Source organism: Polypterus senegalus, chromosome 10 (assembly GCF_016835505.1).
Source record: "Polypterus senegalus isolate Bchr_013 chromosome 10, ASM1683550v1, whole genome shotgun sequence".
In the NCBI taxonomy this organism is placed as follows: domain Eukaryota; kingdom Metazoa; phylum Chordata; class Cladistia; order Polypteriformes; family Polypteridae; genus Polypterus; species Polypterus senegalus.
The window spans coordinates 173258499-173279343 of NC_053163.1; the positions used below are offsets into that span (position 1 = coordinate 173258499).

Sequence of the window (20845 nt, forward strand, 5' to 3'; positions counted from 1 at the left end):
CCTGGAATGGATAATGGATGCATTGGTGGCTTCCTCTGTGAACACAGCACATTACAGGTCAGCTACACGGAGCCCGACATGAATCTGAATTATTCACAGGCTCGACCACAAACGCAGCTCGTCACCATAAAGCAAGCCTCTGATATGAAAGCCACCTGCTGCCGATCTCTGTTCAGATTGTGGGCAGGTTAAAGCATCAGCTGGAATCGCAGAGAAATAAAGGAACAAATGGGGTGGAGAAAAGTGCAAAGGAGAGACGGAGGAGACCCAAGAGGTAGAGTTAGAGAAAAGGGGGGAATTGAGTGAAGAGGAAAGAGATCATCAGGCAAAGAACCAGGGGATATGGGGTGGGGGGCACTCATTACAATTGTGAGAAGCAATGTGTGAGATAAATGCTTAAGGCTGGCCAGTCAGAAAAAGCAAGCAAGGGAGTCTGAAATGGATAGAAGGAAGTCAGAGCTAAAGGAAATGAAGCTGAAAACAGAGGCAAACTGGTAAATGCTGGGAAATCCTAGTGCATGAGGAGGGGGGCTAGCAGTGTGGGTCTCAGGAAGTGGACTCAAGGAAAAAAGAGAGAGAGAGTGGGAGAGAGAGAGAGAGAGAGAGAGAGAGTAACCAAGATCACTCAACACAAGCCAGCAGCCCCCAGAGCTGTGGCCGGACACACTGAAGAGGACACTTCCAGCTTCACAAGGGTGGGCATTTTTCCCAACCTGGGCATTCGGCCAGTTGGCTTGACAAGTAGACTATGATGGAATGTATCGCAAATTTCTTCACCTATGAGACCACCAAATCAGTGGTGGTGAAGAGCTGGACAATTGGCATTATTAACCGAGTAGTGCAGCTCCTTATCATTGCCTATTTTGTCGGGTAAGTGGTTTTTATGTGTAAAATTGTTGTTTTGTGCCTTACAATATACAGGATGTAGAATGCAACCAAAGACGTATCTGATTTTTATTTTACACCGAAATGCTATGGAACATCTTTGGTCAGTCAGACAAAATGTCTCAAGGAGGTTAATTATTTATTTATGTATATATTTATGTATGAATGTATTTCTTTCTTTATTTATTTATTACAAGTGTGGCTCAGTAATCCTTTGCCACATTTTCAAGAATTACACTTTCAAAGAATCTGGAATCAATGTATTAGAAAAGTGGTTCACTTCCATTATCAATAGTGATTTACTCGGTTATCAATAATCAAATGGCTATTATCAATGTTTAGCACTTCTATATATGAACTGATCAGTAGGTGCCTAAAATGAATCTGGTAGAAAGTTAATTCAATTCATTATAAGCGATTTGATTTTTGATAACCATGTCCATGTGCTTTAAGAGCAAGCATTTGTTTTCTAAAGTATAAAAGAGCACACTACAATTATAATTATTGATTCTACTCAGTTTTATGGACTAAATATAACTCAGTCGTATAATAACATTTAATTTTTATTGATTTTTATAAATTAAATAAATTGCACTACAAATCAATGCACATTTAACGCATTTAACTCAAAACGGGTGGCCCCTCAGCCAACCAGTGACAGATTCAGAAAATGAAACCTGGGAGAAGAGCACGAGGTTCACGGATGGGGGACAGTTGGTCACAGTCTGGCTTTATTGAGCCGAGTTCGGACCACTTGTGTTCACCTGTGCTTCCCTCCGGCAGACCAAATTACTCCCAAATTCCTCCCAAATTCCATTAATTAAAATTGACTTGTCAGTCTGCATTACCGTGATGACGGCCTGGACTCTTCCTTACGTCCGCAGTTAATGCGAAAACATAAAACGTTTCAATTGTACGGCATCTGTGCCTACGACTCGTTAAAAATAACTTTCTTGCATCATTTAAAATACAAGTCTGGATGTGCAGGCACCGGCAATGTCAGGAATTACTGCATACGTTTCAGCAACTCTGTAAATCGTCGATAAACTTTATCGTTCCCTTCGACTTCAAACTCTTCGTCTTTTCCTACGGGAGAATGAATAACACCTGCTTAAGTCAGTGACTGCGAAAGGACAGGACGTGCGGCAGAGTGCGGCAGAGTGCACTTTTCTTCTTCTTCTTCTTCTTCTTCTTCTTATTATTATTATTATTATTAGTAGTAGTAGTAGTAGTAGTAAGACAAACTAAGTAAAGCCAGTGGCAGAATTATGCGTGCATGCAATACTTTGCACTTTGCGTGACGCGGGTGAAATTAATCGCGATTCTGTCATTGCAGGTGGGTGTTCCTACATGAAAAGGCGTACCAGACTCGGGACACCGCCATTGAGTCTTCAGTCATGACCAAAGTCAAGGGGTTTGGCGTGTATAACAACAGAGTCATGGACGTTGCAGACTACGTCACCCCTGCTCAGGTGAGCAAGAACCTGTGTCTGTCAGGATGCGTACCAGTTGTTGCTGATTTTATGGCAGGAATGAAATGAACAAAGAAAAAGATCCGTGTATGTGTGCGTGCGTGTGTGTGTGTGTTTAAGAAAATCTGGGTTAATATCTATGAGCGCAGGTACTGGAACAAATACCAGACGGATCTCTCTCTCTGGCGCCAGTGAGCACCACAGCGGCACAATGAAATAATCGTAGTAACTGTGTCTTTGTGATGACGCATTAAAGCAGTACGGTGTATTACAAATTAGGGACAAGTGAATGTACAGATGATCTGTGTATAATTTATATTTGTAGTCTGATAAAATCAGCAAAATAAAATAGTGCATCCTTCCATTTTTGGAACTGAAAACCAATGACTGGCGCGTCCGTTTTTTTTTTTTTTTTCAAGGCCACAATAATGTGAATATTCCACCTGTTTGTTAAAATCGGTATTTTTTGCCATGCCAAGTTTACTCTATAGTACTGCTGACAAGCTCATCACTTCACGTGCATGCAGCATTACAAAGCCGCGGAGAAGCTTTTTATTTATGTCTGTCTGTTTATATTTACCTATGCGTGTCTATCTATATGTATTAATTTGTTTGGTTGCATATATATATATATATATATATATATATATATATATATATATATATATATATATATATATATATATATATATATATATATGTTTGTGTGTGGGTGTCTATTTATTTATGTTTGAATGTTTACCTTGCCTCGCAGTTAGGTGACCTGGGTTCGCTTCCCGGGTCCTCCCTACATGGAGTTGCATGTTCTTTCCGTGTCTGCGTGGGTTTCCTCCAACAATCCAAAGACATGCAGGCTAGGTGGATTGGCGATTCTAAATTGGCCCTAGTGTGTGCTTGGTGTGTGGGTGTGTTTGTGTGTGTTCTGCGGTGGGTTGGCACCCTTCCCGGGATTGGTTCCTGCCTTGTGCCCTGTGTTGGCTCGGTATTGGCTCCAGCAGACCCCCGTGACCCTGTGTTCTGATTCAGCGAGTTGGAAAATGGATGGATGGAAGTTTACCTACTGCGGTGAGCTGGCGCCCTGCCCGGGGTTTGTTTCCTGCCTTGCGCCCTGTGGTGGCTGGGACTGGCTCCAGCAAACACCCGTGACCCTGTAGTTAGGATATAGCGGGTTGGATAATGGATGGATGGATGTTTAAGTAATTTTGTTATTCTGGCTTCTATAAAGTAAGCATTACATTACGTTACTTGTTACTTTAAAAAAGTATTCTGTAACGTGCGTTACCCCTATGGAGATGGTGTATTTCTCAGTTATTCAGAAACCGAATGCACAATTCTCTCATTTTACCAAATTACATATCCTGCAATCAAATTATATTTTCGGTGATACTTTATTTCAAAGTACTTTTTTTTCTTAAATGTGACGCTGTTTTTTCTTAACCCGCTTATTTAGGTCAGAGTGGCAGAACAGCTTATACGAGCAAGGCAGAAAAAACAGCAGAGTAGCGGGGCAGTCCATTTCACGCACACACACACACACGCGCGCGCGCATCGATCCAATTTAGCAACGCCAGTTCAGCTAACTGTCAGGTATTTAGACTGTGGGACAGAAGCGAAACAACCGGAGTAAACCCACGTGCTATCACTGCGCCACCCTACTTTGTTTAATATTATGGGGGGCAAATATGAAGGAAAAAAGTAACGTTAGCATGAGTATTCAGCCCCTCAGTTGGGGAAGCAAATCGCGGATACGCCCTGGGTCAAAGTCTTATAGTGCGCTTTTGTGTCCACATCTCCAAAAGACGCGCAGTTTAATTTGATTGGCAACTCCATACGTGCGAGTGTGGATGTGAGCGTACACGAGTGAGCCAGCGACGAACTGGCGTTTTGTCCGGGCCGTCTACTGTCAGGGCTCTGGCTCCTCCAACATTTTGAATAAGTGTATATATACCTAACCCGTTGAGATCAATTCGCTAAAACTGTAGGCATTTTATAAAATGTCTGACTGTGAGCAGGACTTCCCGTTCCCTGTGCTGCTTCCCTGTTTAGTCTACATAACTTTGGCAAAAAAGGTTCGATTTACTGAGAGATTGTGTACCTAAAAATAAAAATCTCTATTATTGCATTTTGAATAGCGTATTCTTTTTCTTACATTAGGATCGCCACAGACTTTTCATTCTTGAATTTTGAACAACGTTGTATAATGTGGAAAAATCTAATATAAATTCAATTCTTCCTTCCATTAGCAAAACTAAAAATGAACTCGGAGTATAAAATAAATAATTATCTATAACAACAGGTGACTTACCGGATGATGAAAACCTTGTGCAATGTGCAAATACTTCGCATTTTATTAATGTTAGATTTAGCTCCGAATAAAGACTCAGTCGCTCTCTGCGAGGAGTTTGTGCGCTCTTCTCTTCTCTTCTCTTTGTGGGTTTATTTTCCGGATACTCCAATTTTCTGCAAATATACATTTCACAGGATTTCGATATTTGGTTAACTGTAAGTGAAATTGGGTGTTAACGTGTGTGTGCACTATGGAGAACGTGAGCCTCATCCATTCATCATAGCCTGTTAGGTACTCAGCCTCCCTAAACTGATTAAAGCAGTGTTGAAAATGGACATGAATAATTGATTGTATATAAAAAAAATTAGATATAACAGTTGCATTCATAATTTAAAAAAAGTAAAATTTTGCATTTTTGTATATCCCTGCGTGCATATGAATCAGATTTTAAAGTAAAATCCTTATCCGAAAGTGCATATACTACTATCAGTCTCCAGAATAAGAACAAGGTTATGGATTAGTTGTTCAACGGTGTGAGAATGCTGGTGAAAAATAGTCGTAAAAATGAATAAAGCAGATTGAATGTATTAGAAGCGGATTAGCACTGCTGTCTTACAACTCCATGCTGCTGGGCTGAGTAATGAGTCTTTATGCGCCGACAGTTTTATTTTTTGGTATTTGGTACGCTTTATTAATCCCCGACGTCTTCCTGATTTTTCTCCGGCAGCTCAAGCGTTTTTACACCCCGGATATTTGCGGGTGTCACTGACTGCTGAGTGGAAACTGACCCGCTGTCGGCGATTGCGTGAGTGCCGATAAGTGAGGCTCCAGACACAGGGCCGGAATTAGAAGAAAAGAGGCCATAGGCTATCCCACTTATGAGGCCCTTTCACCCCCCATTTTTAAGTTTGTTCAAATTGCTAACAATTTGCTAGGCTGAAGCCTAGTTAGCCTATAAGAAAATCCGGCCCTGTCCAGACACCTTAATGCCACTTAACTCACGAAAAAAACGGCGATGTTCAATTTATGTATTTAATTTTAGTTACTTTAAATTAAAATAGTTTTTTTTTTTGTGCTAGCATTGCTTAACTTTTCTTACTTACATTGCTTTCAATTTGTTAGGTGTCACACTAAATTTGTGCTGGAATAAAGATATCGGAATATTTGCTTTCAAGAGACGCGTAATCCGTCTCAGCAACTGTTACTATTGCTTATTTATTTTATGTTACTCTTACTCAAAAGTAATATTTTCCAATTTCACGAAAAGTGGTATTGCAGTTTTCTCTCTGGACCGTCAAATTCAGTTGATTCAATGTAAACAAATCAAGTTTTATGTACATAACTATTCCGGATTTGCATAACGTCTGCTATTTTGCATGAAGAACCGCCCCTTTTGTTGACAACGCGTTCCTAAGGATCCCTGCACCCATGAAAAGAAATTAAAAGACACTCCTGAAAGAGGACTTTCAGAACCTCCTGCCAAGAACAATGGGACAAATGTAAGTCAGTCAGTCATTCTGCAATCCGCTATGTCCTACACAGGGTCACGGGGGTCTGCTGGAGCCAATCCCAGCCAGCACAGGGGCAAGGCAGGAACAAAGCCCGGGAAGGGCGCCAGCCCACCGCAGATGGGATAAATGTGTTCGATGTATATTTTGTAAGGGATTACTGGCAATGTGCCTTTAACGGTATACATATATATATATTTTTTTAATTTAAACAACGATATTTTTGATCGAACATCGTAAACAGAATACATGTGTGTGAAAGAGGAAGGGCAGTGGAATGGTGAGGATGGAGGGAGTAGAGATGGCGAAGGTGGATGAGTTTAAATATTTGGGATCAATAGTACAGAGTAACGGGGATTGTGGGAGAGCAGTGAAAAAGAGAGTGCAGGCAGGGTGGAATGGGCGGAGAAGAGTGTCAGGAGTAATTTGTGACAGACGGGTAAGAGTGAAAGGGTCTACAGGACGGTAGTGAGACCAGCTATGTTATATGGGTTGGAGACGGTGGCACAGGAGACAGAGCTGGAGGTGCTAAGATTTTCATTGGGTGTGACGAGGATGGACAGGATTAGAAACGAGGACATTCGATGGTCAGCTCAAGTTAGATGGTTGGGAGACAAAGTCAGAGAGGCGAGATTGCGCTGGTTTGGACATGTGCAGGGGAGAGATGAGGGGTATATTGGGAGAAGGGTGCTAAAGATAGAGCTGTCAGGTAAGAGGAGAAGAGGAAGGCCTAAGAGGAGGTTTATGGATGTGGTGAGATAGGACATGCAGGTGATGGGGGTGACAGAGTGAGATGATGAGGACAGAAAGATATGGAAGAAGATGATCCACTGTGGCAACCCCTTACTTGTAGCGATTCTTTAGCTCTTTACTGGGTTTCGCGCAGCGCCATTGCTTGACAATGAACCCTTAAATTCTGGTCCACATATGAAATGTCTTTGGGCTTCTGAAAAAGGTCCTAATATGTGGACAAAACAGAAATCTTTATACTACAAACAGAGTAGCGACAGATCATGAAAACTTGAATTTAGCCTGCCCCTTTAAAATCACGAACGCGTTATAAATCTATGATCATTTAATTCGAATTATTTCTGAAACTAGTCAACAAAAGTTCTTTTTCTATTATTCATGCATGGCTCTTTAGGAAACCAAAAATGGGTCCCCGATGTAAATGATCTGAAGAACTATTTATTTTTAACAGTATAGAGTTAAAGATCATAGTATGGGATTAAGAGGACTCCGAGAATACGTGAATAGATATATTAATAAATTGTAGTCCTCATATGCCTTCAGATGTTCAAAATCTTGTTTTCAGAAGACTTTTAAAATAAATTGAGGAATCTTCCTCACAGAGGGTTAAGGAGGAAATCAAGTGCCTCATGGTTTCCATTGCTCTTGTAATTCAAAATCTCTGTACAAGTGGCTATCAGTAATATTTCACTCCGTTTATGCGTCATTCAGGTTAAAAGAGCTCGCCTCGAGTTGGACCCACACAGCCGGCACAACGGAAGCAAAGAAGCGTAAGAACTTGGAGATAAGGCCCTTCCGGCTCCGTTTGTAAGGAATCCTTTGATGTTATCGATCAAACCTGTTAAAAGCCATAAGATAATCCTACGAGGAAAATAAGGAAAAACAACAATAGCCATAGATGCTTAAAATCGACACAACGGAAGCTCCAGGAAAGTGTTTGTATGTGTGCGCGCGCGTGTGTGTGTGTGTATGTGTGTGTTGGTGGGCTTGGACCCCTTACAAAAACGTCCGAAGTATTTATTCGTATGCATTTTATGCAACAGGCGATATAAAAATGTGTGTCATGAGAAAAAGAGCGCTGCTGTAGACAAACTGTCTATTTATGTCTTTAACGGTGTCAGTCTAAAGGAATAAAAATGTAGCAATTAGGACAAAGTACCTTTAACTTGACATCTCAATGTGTCCACATAGCGTTAAGTGGCGTCATCTTTAATTGAATGTAATGAGATTCTCTCCCCGAAATGCATACCCTTAAAAATAATGGATCAAAATGGCACTTTACTGGGTTGTGTGGTTCTACGTTGAATCCCAGTTTTACAAACAACCATTTAAGTCTGGTAATGGTTCTTTATATTTGAAATTGGACAAAAAAAAATCTTTAATGTATTACCGCAGGACACTAACAGATACAGAAATTCTAAATTTAGACTGTTGGAATTTCACAAATCTTATCATCTATTAATGGTTATTATTAATGGTTAGAAGCTAAATAAATAATGGTTCTTTCTGCATGGAACCTTCCTGTGGACGGATCTTTTGCGAACCATACACGGTATGCCTATATGGTATCGTCTGAAGAACCGCTCTGGCACCTTTAATTTTAAGAAAGTACTTAGAATACAACGGTGGAAAGATCCCTTCTGGTATTGCGTTGGCAACTGGCACACACATTGGTAATCGTTTTGTATAGCGATGTGTAATAAAGCTCCGTACACTCTGATAGACGAAAACACGTTAATTAGCAGCGACATATGGTGAACCAGATTTTAAAAGGGAAGGCCAATAACTAACTAACTAAATAAATAAATAAAAAAAATGTAGGCTGTACTATATACAGCAGATCGTGCAGCTTATCTTACTAATGCCGTCTATAATCCTCAATGGCAGCAGTGCGTGTTTTGGGAACTATATTCTCTAACAAAGCAATGCAATAAATAAACAATATCCCGCAATCATTTAATTTTAAATATATATCGACACATACAGAAGCGAAAACCCAATATTCGATCTCAATTAGGCAGTTCTATACTAATCTACTTTACAGCTCCCGTTTATCCACGATATAATTCACTAATCAATCATTATTATTATTGATTCTGTTTCCATTTTTTTCCTGAGTGAGCAGCTTTGTAATGGTAAATACTTTCTAACCCCACTCTTTTTTTATTCAAATATTAAGAGGAAGATCGGTAAATGGAAATTAATAACGAGTTTTTTGTATTAAATTTCATTTTTATTAGCTAATATTTGTTCGAGTAATTGCATTTCTAAATGCAATGGACTGTTGTCATGTCCAGGAATTCTTCGCGCATTACGTGTGATGGTCGCCTGGATAGGTTTCAGCGTCCCTCTTTGGAAAATGGATGGAGGGATGGATTTTCAAGTGCTTAACGGAAAGAGGTGATTCAGCAACTTTAAACAGCCCCCTGTTTCTAATCGTGCTGTGACCCAGATTTGGGGACTTATGAATTCGCTCTTAATATTTTATAATGTCTTTGCTCAAGTAAGCCTTTGCTCCGGGTAGTGAGTAGCATGTCATTGAATTTTTCTGTACTGTTGATCCCAAGTATTTAAACTCCTCCACCTTCACCAACTCTACTCCCTGCATCCTCACCATTCCTCTGACCTCCCTCTCATTTACTCACATGTATTCTGTCTTGTTCCTACTGACCTTCATTCCTCTCCTCTCTAGAGCAGATCTCCACCTCTCTAGGGTCTCCTCAACTTGCTCCCTACTCTCTCTACAGATCACAATGTCATCAGCAAACATCATAGTCCACAGGGACTCCTTTCTAATCTCGTCTGTCAACCTGTCCATCACCATTGCAAATAAGAAAGGGCTCAGAGTCGATCCCTGATGTAATCCCACCTCCATCACCCCTACTCCAGACCTCACCGGACAGTCTGAGGTGCAACCTGGTGGTGTGGGATGGACTGAAACATAATGTCCCACCCAAAGGTGTTCTATTGGATTGAGGTCAGGCGAGACGAGCGTGGGGGCCAGTCAATGGCATCAATTCCTCCGTCCTTCAGGTACTGCCTGCATACCCTCGCCACATGAGGCCGGGCATTTTCATGCACCAGGAGGAACCCAGGACCCATTGCACCAGCATAGGGTCTGACAATGGGTCCAAGGATTTTATCCTGATACCTAATGGCAGTCAAGGTGCCGTTGTCTAGCCTGTAGAGGTCTGTGCGTCCCTCCATGGATATGCCTTCCCAGACCATCATTGACCCACCACCAAACCGGTCATGCTGAACGATGTTACAGGCAGCATAATGTTCTCCATGTCTTCTCCAGACCTTTTCACGTCAGTCACATGTGCTCTCATCTGTGAAAAGCACAGGGCGGCAGTGGTGGACCTGCCAATTCTGGTATTCTATGGCAAATGCCAATCTAGCTCCACGTTGCCCACTAGAGGATGTCGGGCCCTCAGGCCACCTTCATGAAGTCTGTTTCTGATTGTTTGGTCAGAGACATTCACACCAGTGGCTTGCAGAAGGTCATTTTGCAGGCTCTGGCAGTGCTTATCCTGTTCCTCCTTGCCCAAAGGAGCAGATACCGGTGGGTCCTGCTGATGGGTTAAGGACATTCTACAAGGGGCCATGTCCATCTCTCCTTGAGCAACTGCCTGTCTCCTGGAATCTCCTCCATGCCCTTGAGACTGTGATGGCAGACACAGAAAACCTTCTGGCAATGGCACATAGTGATGTGCCATCCTGGAGAATTTGGACTACCTGTGCCACCTCTGTAGGTCCAGGTATGGCCTCATGCGACCAGTACTGACACTGACCATAGCCAAATGCAAAACGAGTAACAAAACAGATGAGGAGGGAAAAATGTCAGTGGCCTCCAGTTGTTAAACCATTCATTCCTGTTTGGGGGTCGTCTCATTGTTGTCCCTCCAGTGCACCAAAGCAGCTGAATCTGATTAAGAAACCCCTCTGCTACTTAACTGAGCAGATCAATAGCCCAGAAGTGCCAATGACTTGATGCCAAACTTGGATTCAATAGTGGTCCTTTAATTTTTTGAGCAGTATATATAATATAGTGAGCAGCGTCTGAATGCTATCTGAATCCACTGCATATCTGCCACCCTTGAATAAATGAAAAAATGAAACGTGGAACTGTATTGTCGATCTGCTTCATGGTGGAGAAGATCAGTCACTGTCAGCAAGAAAGGCTGTAGTCACAAACATGGGGCAGTGAAATGAGTAGCCAGTATCAGATTGCCAAACAGTGATTTAGAGCGAATAATTATGGAGCATGTTTTGCATTATTGCACAAGTTTCCTAAATGAATTTGAGATCATATCCAATTTTTCACAATGCCTGGAATTGACTAATAAAGATGTTATCTGGAGCAGTAATGCTTTCTCTGCCCCATTGCCTCAGCTTCCAAACATATAAATTTCCTGTCACTGAAACAGCAGACCCCCCAAAGGAATCATCATGTTGGCAGTGGCTCACTCACAGCGTGCAGACAAGCATTTTAAACTGTAGGGGCTCATCAGGAAAAGTGAATATTGAACATTCTGTGTATTTTGAATTGACCTCTTCATAAAGCAACGTTTGAAAAAAAAAAAAAAAAGTCTATGTTGGTATGCAATAATTTAATTTATTCTAAAATGTTATTAGGTTGTAATTTCCATCCATCCAATTTGTGATGTTTATCACAAAAGAGTCTGAAATAAAAAGAAAGAAGAAAGAAGAGTCTGAAAAGAAAATTCTTTTCTTTTCTCTGACTGATGGGGTTAGACAGGCGTCTCCGTGGACTGTGAAGTTCGCCGATGACAACGTGATCCGTAGTGACAGTAGACAGCAGGTTGAGGCAAACCTGGAGAGGTGTAGGTACACACTGGAGAGAAGAGGAATGAGAGTCAGTAGGAGTGAGACGGGGTGCATGTGAGTAAATGAGAAGGAAGGCAGTGGAAGGGTGTGAATATGAGGAGCAGAGATGGTGAAGGTCGATTAATTTAAATACTTGGGTTCCACGGTCCAGACCAACGCAGGGTGCGGCAGAGAGGTGAAGAAGAGAGTACATGGTGATTGGACACTGTTGGAGAAGAGTGGCAGGAGAAATTTGAGATAGAAGAGTACCTGCAAGTGTGAACGGGAAGGTCTACAGGACGGTAGTGAGACCAGCTATGTTATATGGGTTTGAGATGGTGGCACTGACCAGAAAGCAGGAGACAGAGCTGGAGGTGGCAGAGTTGAATATGTTAAGATTTGTATTGAGTGTGATGAGGATGGATAGGATTAGAGATGAGTACATTAGAGGGTCAGCTCAAGTTGGACAGTTGGGAGACAAAGAGAGGTGAGATTTTGTTGGTTTGGACATGTGCAGGGGAGAGATGCTGGGTATATTGGGAGAAGGATGCTAAGGATAGAGCTGCCAGGGAAGAGGAAAAGAGGAAGGCCTAAGAGAAGGTTTATGGATGTGGTGAGAGAGGACATGCAGGTGATGGGTGTAACAGAACAAGATGCAGAGGACAGAAAGATATGGTAGAAGATGATCCGCTGTGGCAAACCGTAACAGGAGCAGCCGAAGAAGAACAGTCCAAAGCAATGGATGGTGCGGCAGAGAGGTGAAGAAGAGAGTGCAGGTTGATTGGACTGGATGGAGATGAGTGGCAGGAGAGACTTGTGATAGAAGAGTACCTGCAAGTGAGAACGGAAAGGTCTATAAAATGGTAGTGAGACCAGCTGTGCTGTATGATGTGGAGACGGTGGCACTGACTAGAAATACAGGAGGCAAAGCTGGAAGAGGTGGAGTTGAACATGTTACGGTTTTCACTTGGAGTAAAATGGTAGACAGGATTAGGAAGGAGTATATTAGAGGGGACAGCACAGGTACAACAGTTTGGCAACCAAGGGAGAGAGGCGAGATTGAGATGGTTTGGGCATGTGCAGACAAGAGATAAGGTGTACATCAGGAAAAGAAGGTTGAGGATGGAACTGCCAGGTAAGATGAAGGCCAAAAAGGAGGTTTATGGATGAGGTGAGGGGGGACATGAAGGTAGTTAATGTGGCAGAAAATGATGTCAAAGACAGGGGTAGATGGAGACAGATGATCCACTGTGGCAATCCCGAATTGGGAGCAGCCCAAAAAAGAAGATCACAGAAGAGTCTGAGCTTAGCCTGGTCAGCAACAGTCACAAGGCCTGCTGTCGTCAGTTGTGAATCTGAGTTTTTCAACCCATAGATTAATTGTTCAGTATTTTGTTTTTATTTAAATTAATATTGCTCTTCTCATAATCGTTATGGCGGTGGCATCATCATGTCGCCATTTTAGATTCTATTAGCATGGCCAGCCATATTGTTTACAGTGGTGGCTTCTCGTTGCTAGACAGACGATAACTAACATCATTTCGTTGCAATGCTTGGATTGTAAATACAGCGCCGAGGTTTAGGGAGCAGGAGAACAGACGTAGTAATAAAGCAATGCAAAGGTGTAAGCCATTAGTATGAGAACCGAGAGAAAACCAAAGTCAAAACAAAATAAAAGTCGTAACAAAAGTTCGAAAGTCAGAGAAACAAAACTCTCAAAGGTTTTTTTTAGAGGTTGCTTTTTATTTGGAGAGGTCCAGAGTGACCTTTAGTAATGATTTAATGGGAGCATCCATGATGGCAGGTAATCAAAATCTGATGTAACGGCGCCGGGAATGTTATAAAGAAAATTTGTAAAAATCTAAATGCACATACAAAAAAGTAAGCCGCCATTCCAGATGTTTGTAATAAATGTCAACACACAAGATGGCCATTAAAGATCAGTAGAAAAGACAACGGGACTCCCTTTCTTATTTGCAATGGTGATGGACAGGTTGACAGACGAGATTAGACAGGAATCCCCGTGGACTATGATGTCTGCTGATGACATTGTGATGTGTAGCGATAGAAGGGAGCAGGTTGAGGAGACCCTGGAGAGGTGGAGATCTGCTCTAGAGAGGAGAGGAATGAAGGTCAGTAGGAACAACAAGACAGAATACATGTGTGTGAATGAGAGGGGGAGGCCAGAGGAATGGTGAGGATGATGGGAGCAGAGTTGGCAAAGGTGGAGGAGTTTAAATACTTGGGATCAACAGTACAGAGGAATGGGGATTGTGGAAGAGAGGTGAAGAAGAGAGTGTAGGCAGGGTGGAATGGGTGGAGAAGAGCATCAGGAGTGATTTGTGACAGACGAATATGAGCAAGAGTGAAGGGGAAGGTCTACAGGACGGTAGTGAGACCAGCTATGTTATATGGGTTTGAGATGGTGGCACTGACCAGAAAGCAGGAGACAGAGCTGGAGGTGGCAAAGTTAAAGATGCTAAGATTTGCATTGGGTGTGACGAGGATGGATAGGATTAGAAATGACATTAAAGGGTCAGCTCAGGTGGGACGGTTGGGAGACAAAGTCAAAGAGCTGAGAGTGCGTTGGTTTGGACATGTGCAGAGGAGAGATGCTGGGTATATTGGGAGAAGGATGTTAAGGATAGAGCGGACAGGCAAGAGGAAAAGAGGAAGGCCTAAGAGGAGGTTTATGGATGTGGTGAGAGAGGACATGCAGGTGATGGGGGTAACAGAACAAGATGACGAGGACAGAATGATATGGAAGAAGATGATCTGCTGTGGCGACCCCTAACAGGAGCAGCCGAAAGAAGAAGAAGAAGAAAAGAAGAAAAGACAACAGGAAGCAAAATAAACGTAAATCAAAAAGTGCCACCTGACATACGTGTGACATCATGTCTGGCTGTAAGAAACAGCTCTGCCTGATTCTCTATTTCCAAGCTTTGGATTATGACTAGAAGATTCGCTATATAAAGTAACTGGTTATTTAGAGAAAGGATCTCTTAACTAAGAACTATGAATTTTGACCGCGACAATTTGGTTTTATTTTAGATCTTTCCTGGGTTTATTTTGCAACCGTTTTGAAAATTCTTTTCTGCCTTTCAAGTTTTTGTGATGCCCAGGTTGCCTGCAGCTGCCATTACTCCCTTGAACCCGAGATATTGATAATCAAGTTCTGAGGATGGATTGGGCAATGAGGGGACACAGAGACTCACACACAGAGCAAGGGGTGGTGCAATTGTGCTTAGTGCTTTTATTTCAAACAAAGAGTTCAACAAGTTTAGTGCAGAATTAATGATTAAATAATCCATAAAAAGTGTTCTTGTAGAGGTTAAAAACCAATAAATAATTCCTTATAGTTTAGAATTCACGGTTAAAATATGGTCCGTCCATTAAACTATCATGAGCCTTTGTGCTTCCTTCAAAAAACTAAAGTCTCCTCTGCTTCCTCATTATGGACTCCTCAGCAGAAGGAGACGTCCCCCAATAGATGTAGTCAGCCCTTTAAGTCCGCTCCACCATCTCATGGTGAACCCGTGAGCTCATCCACCATTTTGATGCCACCATCACTTGGCCTTCAGCGGGAGCAGACCTGGAGTGGTTGGTTGCTCCCGCTCCTTAAGTGCTCAGCAGGACCGACCCGGCCCCACAAGTGCTGTCCACTTGATCCTTCCCGGGGGGCCACATCCCAACCTCCTCCCTCCTTGCTACCACACAATCCTGTTTCTTCATCTTTTTCTGACTTTGCTTATAACTTCCGCACTTTTCATTCTCCCTTTTTCACTCCTATATGTTTTTTTTTTATATTATTTTTCTTTTAACCTCCTGGTCTTTCTTTCAGTTCTTTCTTCTTTTCCAGGCTTGTTCTCATTCTTAGATAGAGATACATACTGTAGATAGATACTTTATTAATTCCAAGGGGAAATTCACACTCTCTTCTCAAGCTCCTTTTATACTAAAGCGGGCACAAGTACCTTAATCCTGAATCCCAGAGCGCTAATGAGGATTACCGGCTCGGCTGATGTCATTTGTATGTGAAAACGTGGTCAGCCAGTTTCCCCATCAACACCCTGGCCCTATTCGGCTTCGCTATTGTGCCCATCTACATCCCGAATCTTATACTAAAAACCTGCAAACTGTCAAGGACCCCTAAGTGCACTTTACTATAGTTTTGCCATATTGTGGTTCTGACTGTCAGTCAGTCAGTCATTTTCTAACCAGCTTAGTCTTGAACAGAGTAGCGGGGTCTGTCGGAGACTATCCCAACACATGGCACAAGGCAGGAACAAACCCTAGACAGGGAGCCAGTCCATCATAGGACAAACACAGACCCCTATCACACACTAGGGCCAATTTAGGATCACCAACCCATCTAACCTGCATGCCTTTGGACTGTGAGAAGAAAGTGGAGCACCTGGAGGAAACCCACACAGACACAAGGAGGACATGCAAACTCCATGCTGGAAGGACCCGGGAAGCGAACCCCGGTCTCCTTACTACGAGGCAGCAGCTCTACCTCTGCCCACCATGCCACCACCGATTCTGATTGTGCACTTTAACGATGGTGATAAAATCTATTCAAAGACTATAATTTATTTTTAATTGTTTCTGACACCATTTTTTCATGAGTGAGGAAATTTTGTGTTGTAGTTATAAGTTCAGTACAGCCTTTATGATCCCATACCCTGATGCATGGCCATTAGCATTTGCAAGCACATCTCTCATTCTGCAGAGTACAATAAAACTCTCTAACCCATTAATAAAGAATAAGTTATATAATTTAAGTAATCTTCTGCATTGGTTACAATGCAAATATAAAAGTGTGGTCTCTTGATTGCTTGGCACTTTAATGGCAGTCTGTGTTTCATTGTCATTAAAGTTTTGAACTTAAATTGTTTTCCAGATTTTCCTGTTCTTCATTTGGTATATTAATACTGTAAGGTTATTTTTTGTGTATGTATATATATCTATTGTGACACTAGGGGTCGCTGTTGCCCCATGTAACCCACAGTCAATACGTCCAGACACCAGGTAAAACCCCCAGAAATAATGTAATTTATTTTATAATGTGCACAAAGCACCTCCACCTCCACAATACTCAAAAATAATACAATAATCACAACAATAACAATAAATCCTCCTCTCCACACAGCAGCTCTGTCGCACTCCCTCCCAACTCCGGCTCAGCTTGCTGGGTTTCCCACAATCCTTCATAAAGTCCTTGACCCAGAAGCGCTCCTGTCCTTCAGTCCACGGTGATCCAATAGCACTTCCGGGTCAGATGAAGATTTATATTTTCCTTCAGCCCGGAAGTACTTCTGTCTTTCCTTCCCCATGACTTGGGAGTACTTCCGGGTTATAATAGAAACAATCTTCATGTCTCCCAGCAGCGTCCCCTGGCAGCCCCCACGGTATCCAGCAGGGCTGTGAAGCCGAATTCCATTGTCCTTGATGCCCTGCGGGAATTCGGGGCACCTCCATGTTGCAGGGAGGACTCCATCTAGGGTGTGGATGTATGGACCGGGATAAGCTGCCGGGCATCTCTCACAATATATTTTGTGCTTCTTTGATATCATTCATTTATTAACTTTTTTGTCCTTTTTTAAACAGGGGGCATCAGTTTTTTGCATCATCACTAAGTTCATCACTACAGACAACCAAGTGCAGACGTCCTGCCCAGAGGTACGCAGTTCAAAGTCTCTTCTTCTTGCCTGTATTTCTATGGTTCTTAATTCACAAGAACATTTAATTGTACCTTTCTCAGATCTTTCATGAGTTTTGTTTAACTTTATTAGAAAAAATATTATATTGGTAAATTGAAGAAAACATTAATCTTGGTGTACAGAGTGTTTGCTGATATCAATTATAACATGAAAAATTGGTACAATAAAAAATGTTATTTTACTATAAATATGTATTCTATTTTCGGCCTACTTCTTTTTCTCTTTAAAATTTAGCCTGTCTCACACTCATCCTCTGGTCTCACCACTTAACGATTCAGCAGTTAGAAACCGTACCTTCCTCCAACCAACTGTCTAAAGTGATATGGAAGACTGAATGGCATCACTCCATTTTGGGGTGTTTTTCGCTATTTGGTATTATGGCATTGCAATGCTTAGACGACCAAACTTAGTAACACCAATCATGCAATGCGTGATGCCATCTTTGTAATGGTATAAAAGATTGTGTCTAGAATTTCCAGGTTGTCCAAGATTCTGGATATACTTACAATTTTCTACGTGTGCTTTTCGTGTTTGACTTTCTAGTTACTGCATTACTCCAAATGCTTTCTTGTCTACAACTTTTGCCTGTCATTCTGTAAAATCTGATCTCGCTCATCCCTCTACCGACCCAACACAATATCACCTTCTTCACCTCTATCAGGACGGATGGTTCATCAAACAGCTCCTAGAGCTCAGCGTTCCTCCATATCCTCCACACTCTGCCCTCCTGAGCGGGCCTGTATATTTTTCAGAGTATCTTTTGCTCTCATATGTTCAATGTCTCCTTGTCCCTAGCTGTCTGGACTCAGATCGCACTGCAATATATGATGACAGGCCCAGTAACTGTCCTGTATACTGTCTTATTGGTCTTCTATGACAATAAGCAAGATCTCATGAGATGTCGCACACTTTAAGTTAGAGTGGTTTCCCACATTTATTTTCGACATGACCTCCAGGCGTGTCTCATTGTCCATAGTGATTAGGGAGCCTACAGAAGGTACCTGAACATCACCCTCCTGAAGGGGTAGTGCTTCACCCCCAGTGGTCTGGTTCCTCGCCATGGGTTGGTTTCCCATACTTTTTCTCAACATGACCTTCAGGCATGTCTCATTGTCCTCAATGATTAGGAGCCTAGGAACTTCAACATCTCTATCCTCTCAAAGGTTTAGAGCTTCACTTCCAGTGGCTCACAACAAGTACCCGGTCATGGGCCAGATTCTTAAATCGGTGCCAGGTCTTACTTACAGCCGACCACTTATCCATCTGATAAAGCCATGTAAGCTTCTTTTTTTGATGATAAACCCCTTGAGTCACCATCTGCCTTAAATGATGCCAACCATTCCTATGGTTTCTCAATGGGTAATTTCATGATAGAGTTTAGAATAATATTAGCTTATTCAAAACAAGCTCAAATTATAATATATTCATAGAATTTGATATTTTATAACAAAAATCCCAAACTGTTCCAATAACATAAGTAAATAAACACTGGGAAACACAAAATAATTTAAAACGGAGAACAGCAGCGACCATATGCATGAACAAACATTTTTTTCACACTTTTTAACAGATTAAAAAATCTGCTTACTTTGACAGATTTTGCTCCTCCAAGCTCATAGGATTATATATGTATTTTCATAATTGAATCATTTTTCACTTTTCAAATCTAAACTCAGAACTCATTTGTTTAAGACTGCTTTTTCTCTTTGATTTTAACTTTTGTATTTTAGTTTTGTTTATAATCTGTGTTTTATCTATTGTTCGGTGTCCTTGAGTGTTTAGAAAGGCGCCTACAAATAAATAAAATGTATTATTATTATCTATACTAATAAAAGGCAAAGCCCTCACTGACTGACTGACTCACTGACTCATCACTAATTCTCCAACTTCCCGTGTAGGTAGAAGGCTGAAATTTGGCAGGCTCATTCCTTACAGCTTACTTACAAAAGTTAAGCAGGTTTCATTTCGAAATTCTACACGTAATGGTCATAACGGTTGACAACGTTCGCCATGTTGAACGTTCTTATTTATGGCCCCATCTTCACGAAATTTGGTAGGCGGCTTCCCTGCGCTAACCGAAATCGATGTAGTACTTATTTCGATGGTATGACGCCACTGTCGGCCGCCATATTAAACTTTCCAACGTCACTAATTTTCCAACTTCCCGTGTAGGTAGAAGGCTGGCCCCATCTTCACGAAATTGGGTAGGTGGTTTCCCTGCGCTAACGAAAACCGATGTACATAATTATTTGGGTGGTATGACGCCACTGTCGACCGCCATATTGAATTTTCCAAACGTCCACTAATTCTCCAACTTCCCGTGTAGGTAGAAGGCTGAAATTTGGCAGGCTCATTCCTTACAGCTTACTTACAAAAGTTAAGCAGGTTTCATTTCAAAATTCTACGTGTAACGGTCATAACGGTCAACAACGTCTGCCATGTTGAACTTTCTTATTCATGGCCCCATCTTCACGGAATTTGGTAGGCGGCTTCCCTGCGCTAACCGAAACCAATGTACATACTTATTTCGGTGGTATGACGACACTTTCAGCCGCCATATTGAACTTTCCAACGTCACTAATTCTCCAAATTCCGTGTAGGTAGAAGGCTGAAATTTGACAGGCTCATTCCTTACAACTTACTTACAAAAGTTAAGCAGGTTTCATTTCAAAATTCTACGTGTAACGGTCATAACGGTCAACAACGTCTGCCATGTTGAACTTTCTTATTCATGGCCCCATCTTCACGAAATTTGGTAGGCGGCTTCCCTGCGCTAACCGAAACCAATATACGTACTTATTTCAGTGGTATGACGCCACTGTCAGCCATATTGAATTTTCCAAAATCACTAATTCTCCAACTTCCCATGTAGGTAGAAGGCTGAAATTTGGTACATATTTCAGTGGTATGACACCACTGTCGACCGCCATATTGAACTTTTCAACAGTCTTTGTTACTTATGGGCCCATCTTCAAGAAATTTGGTACGCGGGTTCCCAACGCTAACTGAATCCTACTTACGTACATATATACGTCCATAGCCTGCAGCTCGGTCACCGTGTGAGGCGGCGTTGGTCCCCCATCCCAACACCTCCCGCGTTGTTGGCTGCCTTCCTATATAAGGCCGTCCGTCGCTCCGGTCTCTTCATTCCCTTACTTGCTTTGCCACGGGATTCACGTCTCCCTGCTGATAACTACAGCCTTTTTATTTAATCCACGGCTTCTCCGCTGTTTTATTGTTCATTTATTACGATTATAGTTATTGTGTAGGTATTTTAGACTTACTTTACATTGTTCAGATATCCATTTCCTTTATCATTCCAACCGTACCCGCATTAACATGTCTATCGAGGTAATCACCATCGATCAAACAACTGTCACTTACCGAGTG

The 20845-nt window shown here is 41.9% G+C and overlaps 1 protein-coding gene across 2 annotated transcripts in view; it reads left to right on the plus strand.

The window, feature by feature from the left end:
- The first annotated feature begins 704 nt into the window (after window positions 1-704).
- p2rx3b (purinergic receptor P2X, ligand-gated ion channel, 3b) overlaps window positions 705-20845 on the plus strand; it is a 54369-nt gene continuing 34228 nt past the window's right edge. Inside the window, exons 1-3 of one of the 2 annotated variants that reach the window (XM_039767548.1) lie at window positions 705-870; window positions 2222-2357; window positions 17343-17414. In XM_039767548.1, coding sequence (XP_039623482.1) covers window positions 749-870; window positions 2222-2357; window positions 17343-17414 — 330 coding nt within the window. In that variant the 5' untranslated portion in view covers window positions 705-748. Of the gene's footprint in view, window positions 871-2221; window positions 2358-6084; window positions 6144-17342; window positions 17415-20845 lie in introns of those variants that run through there. The other variant, XM_039767549.1, reaches the window with a different exon arrangement.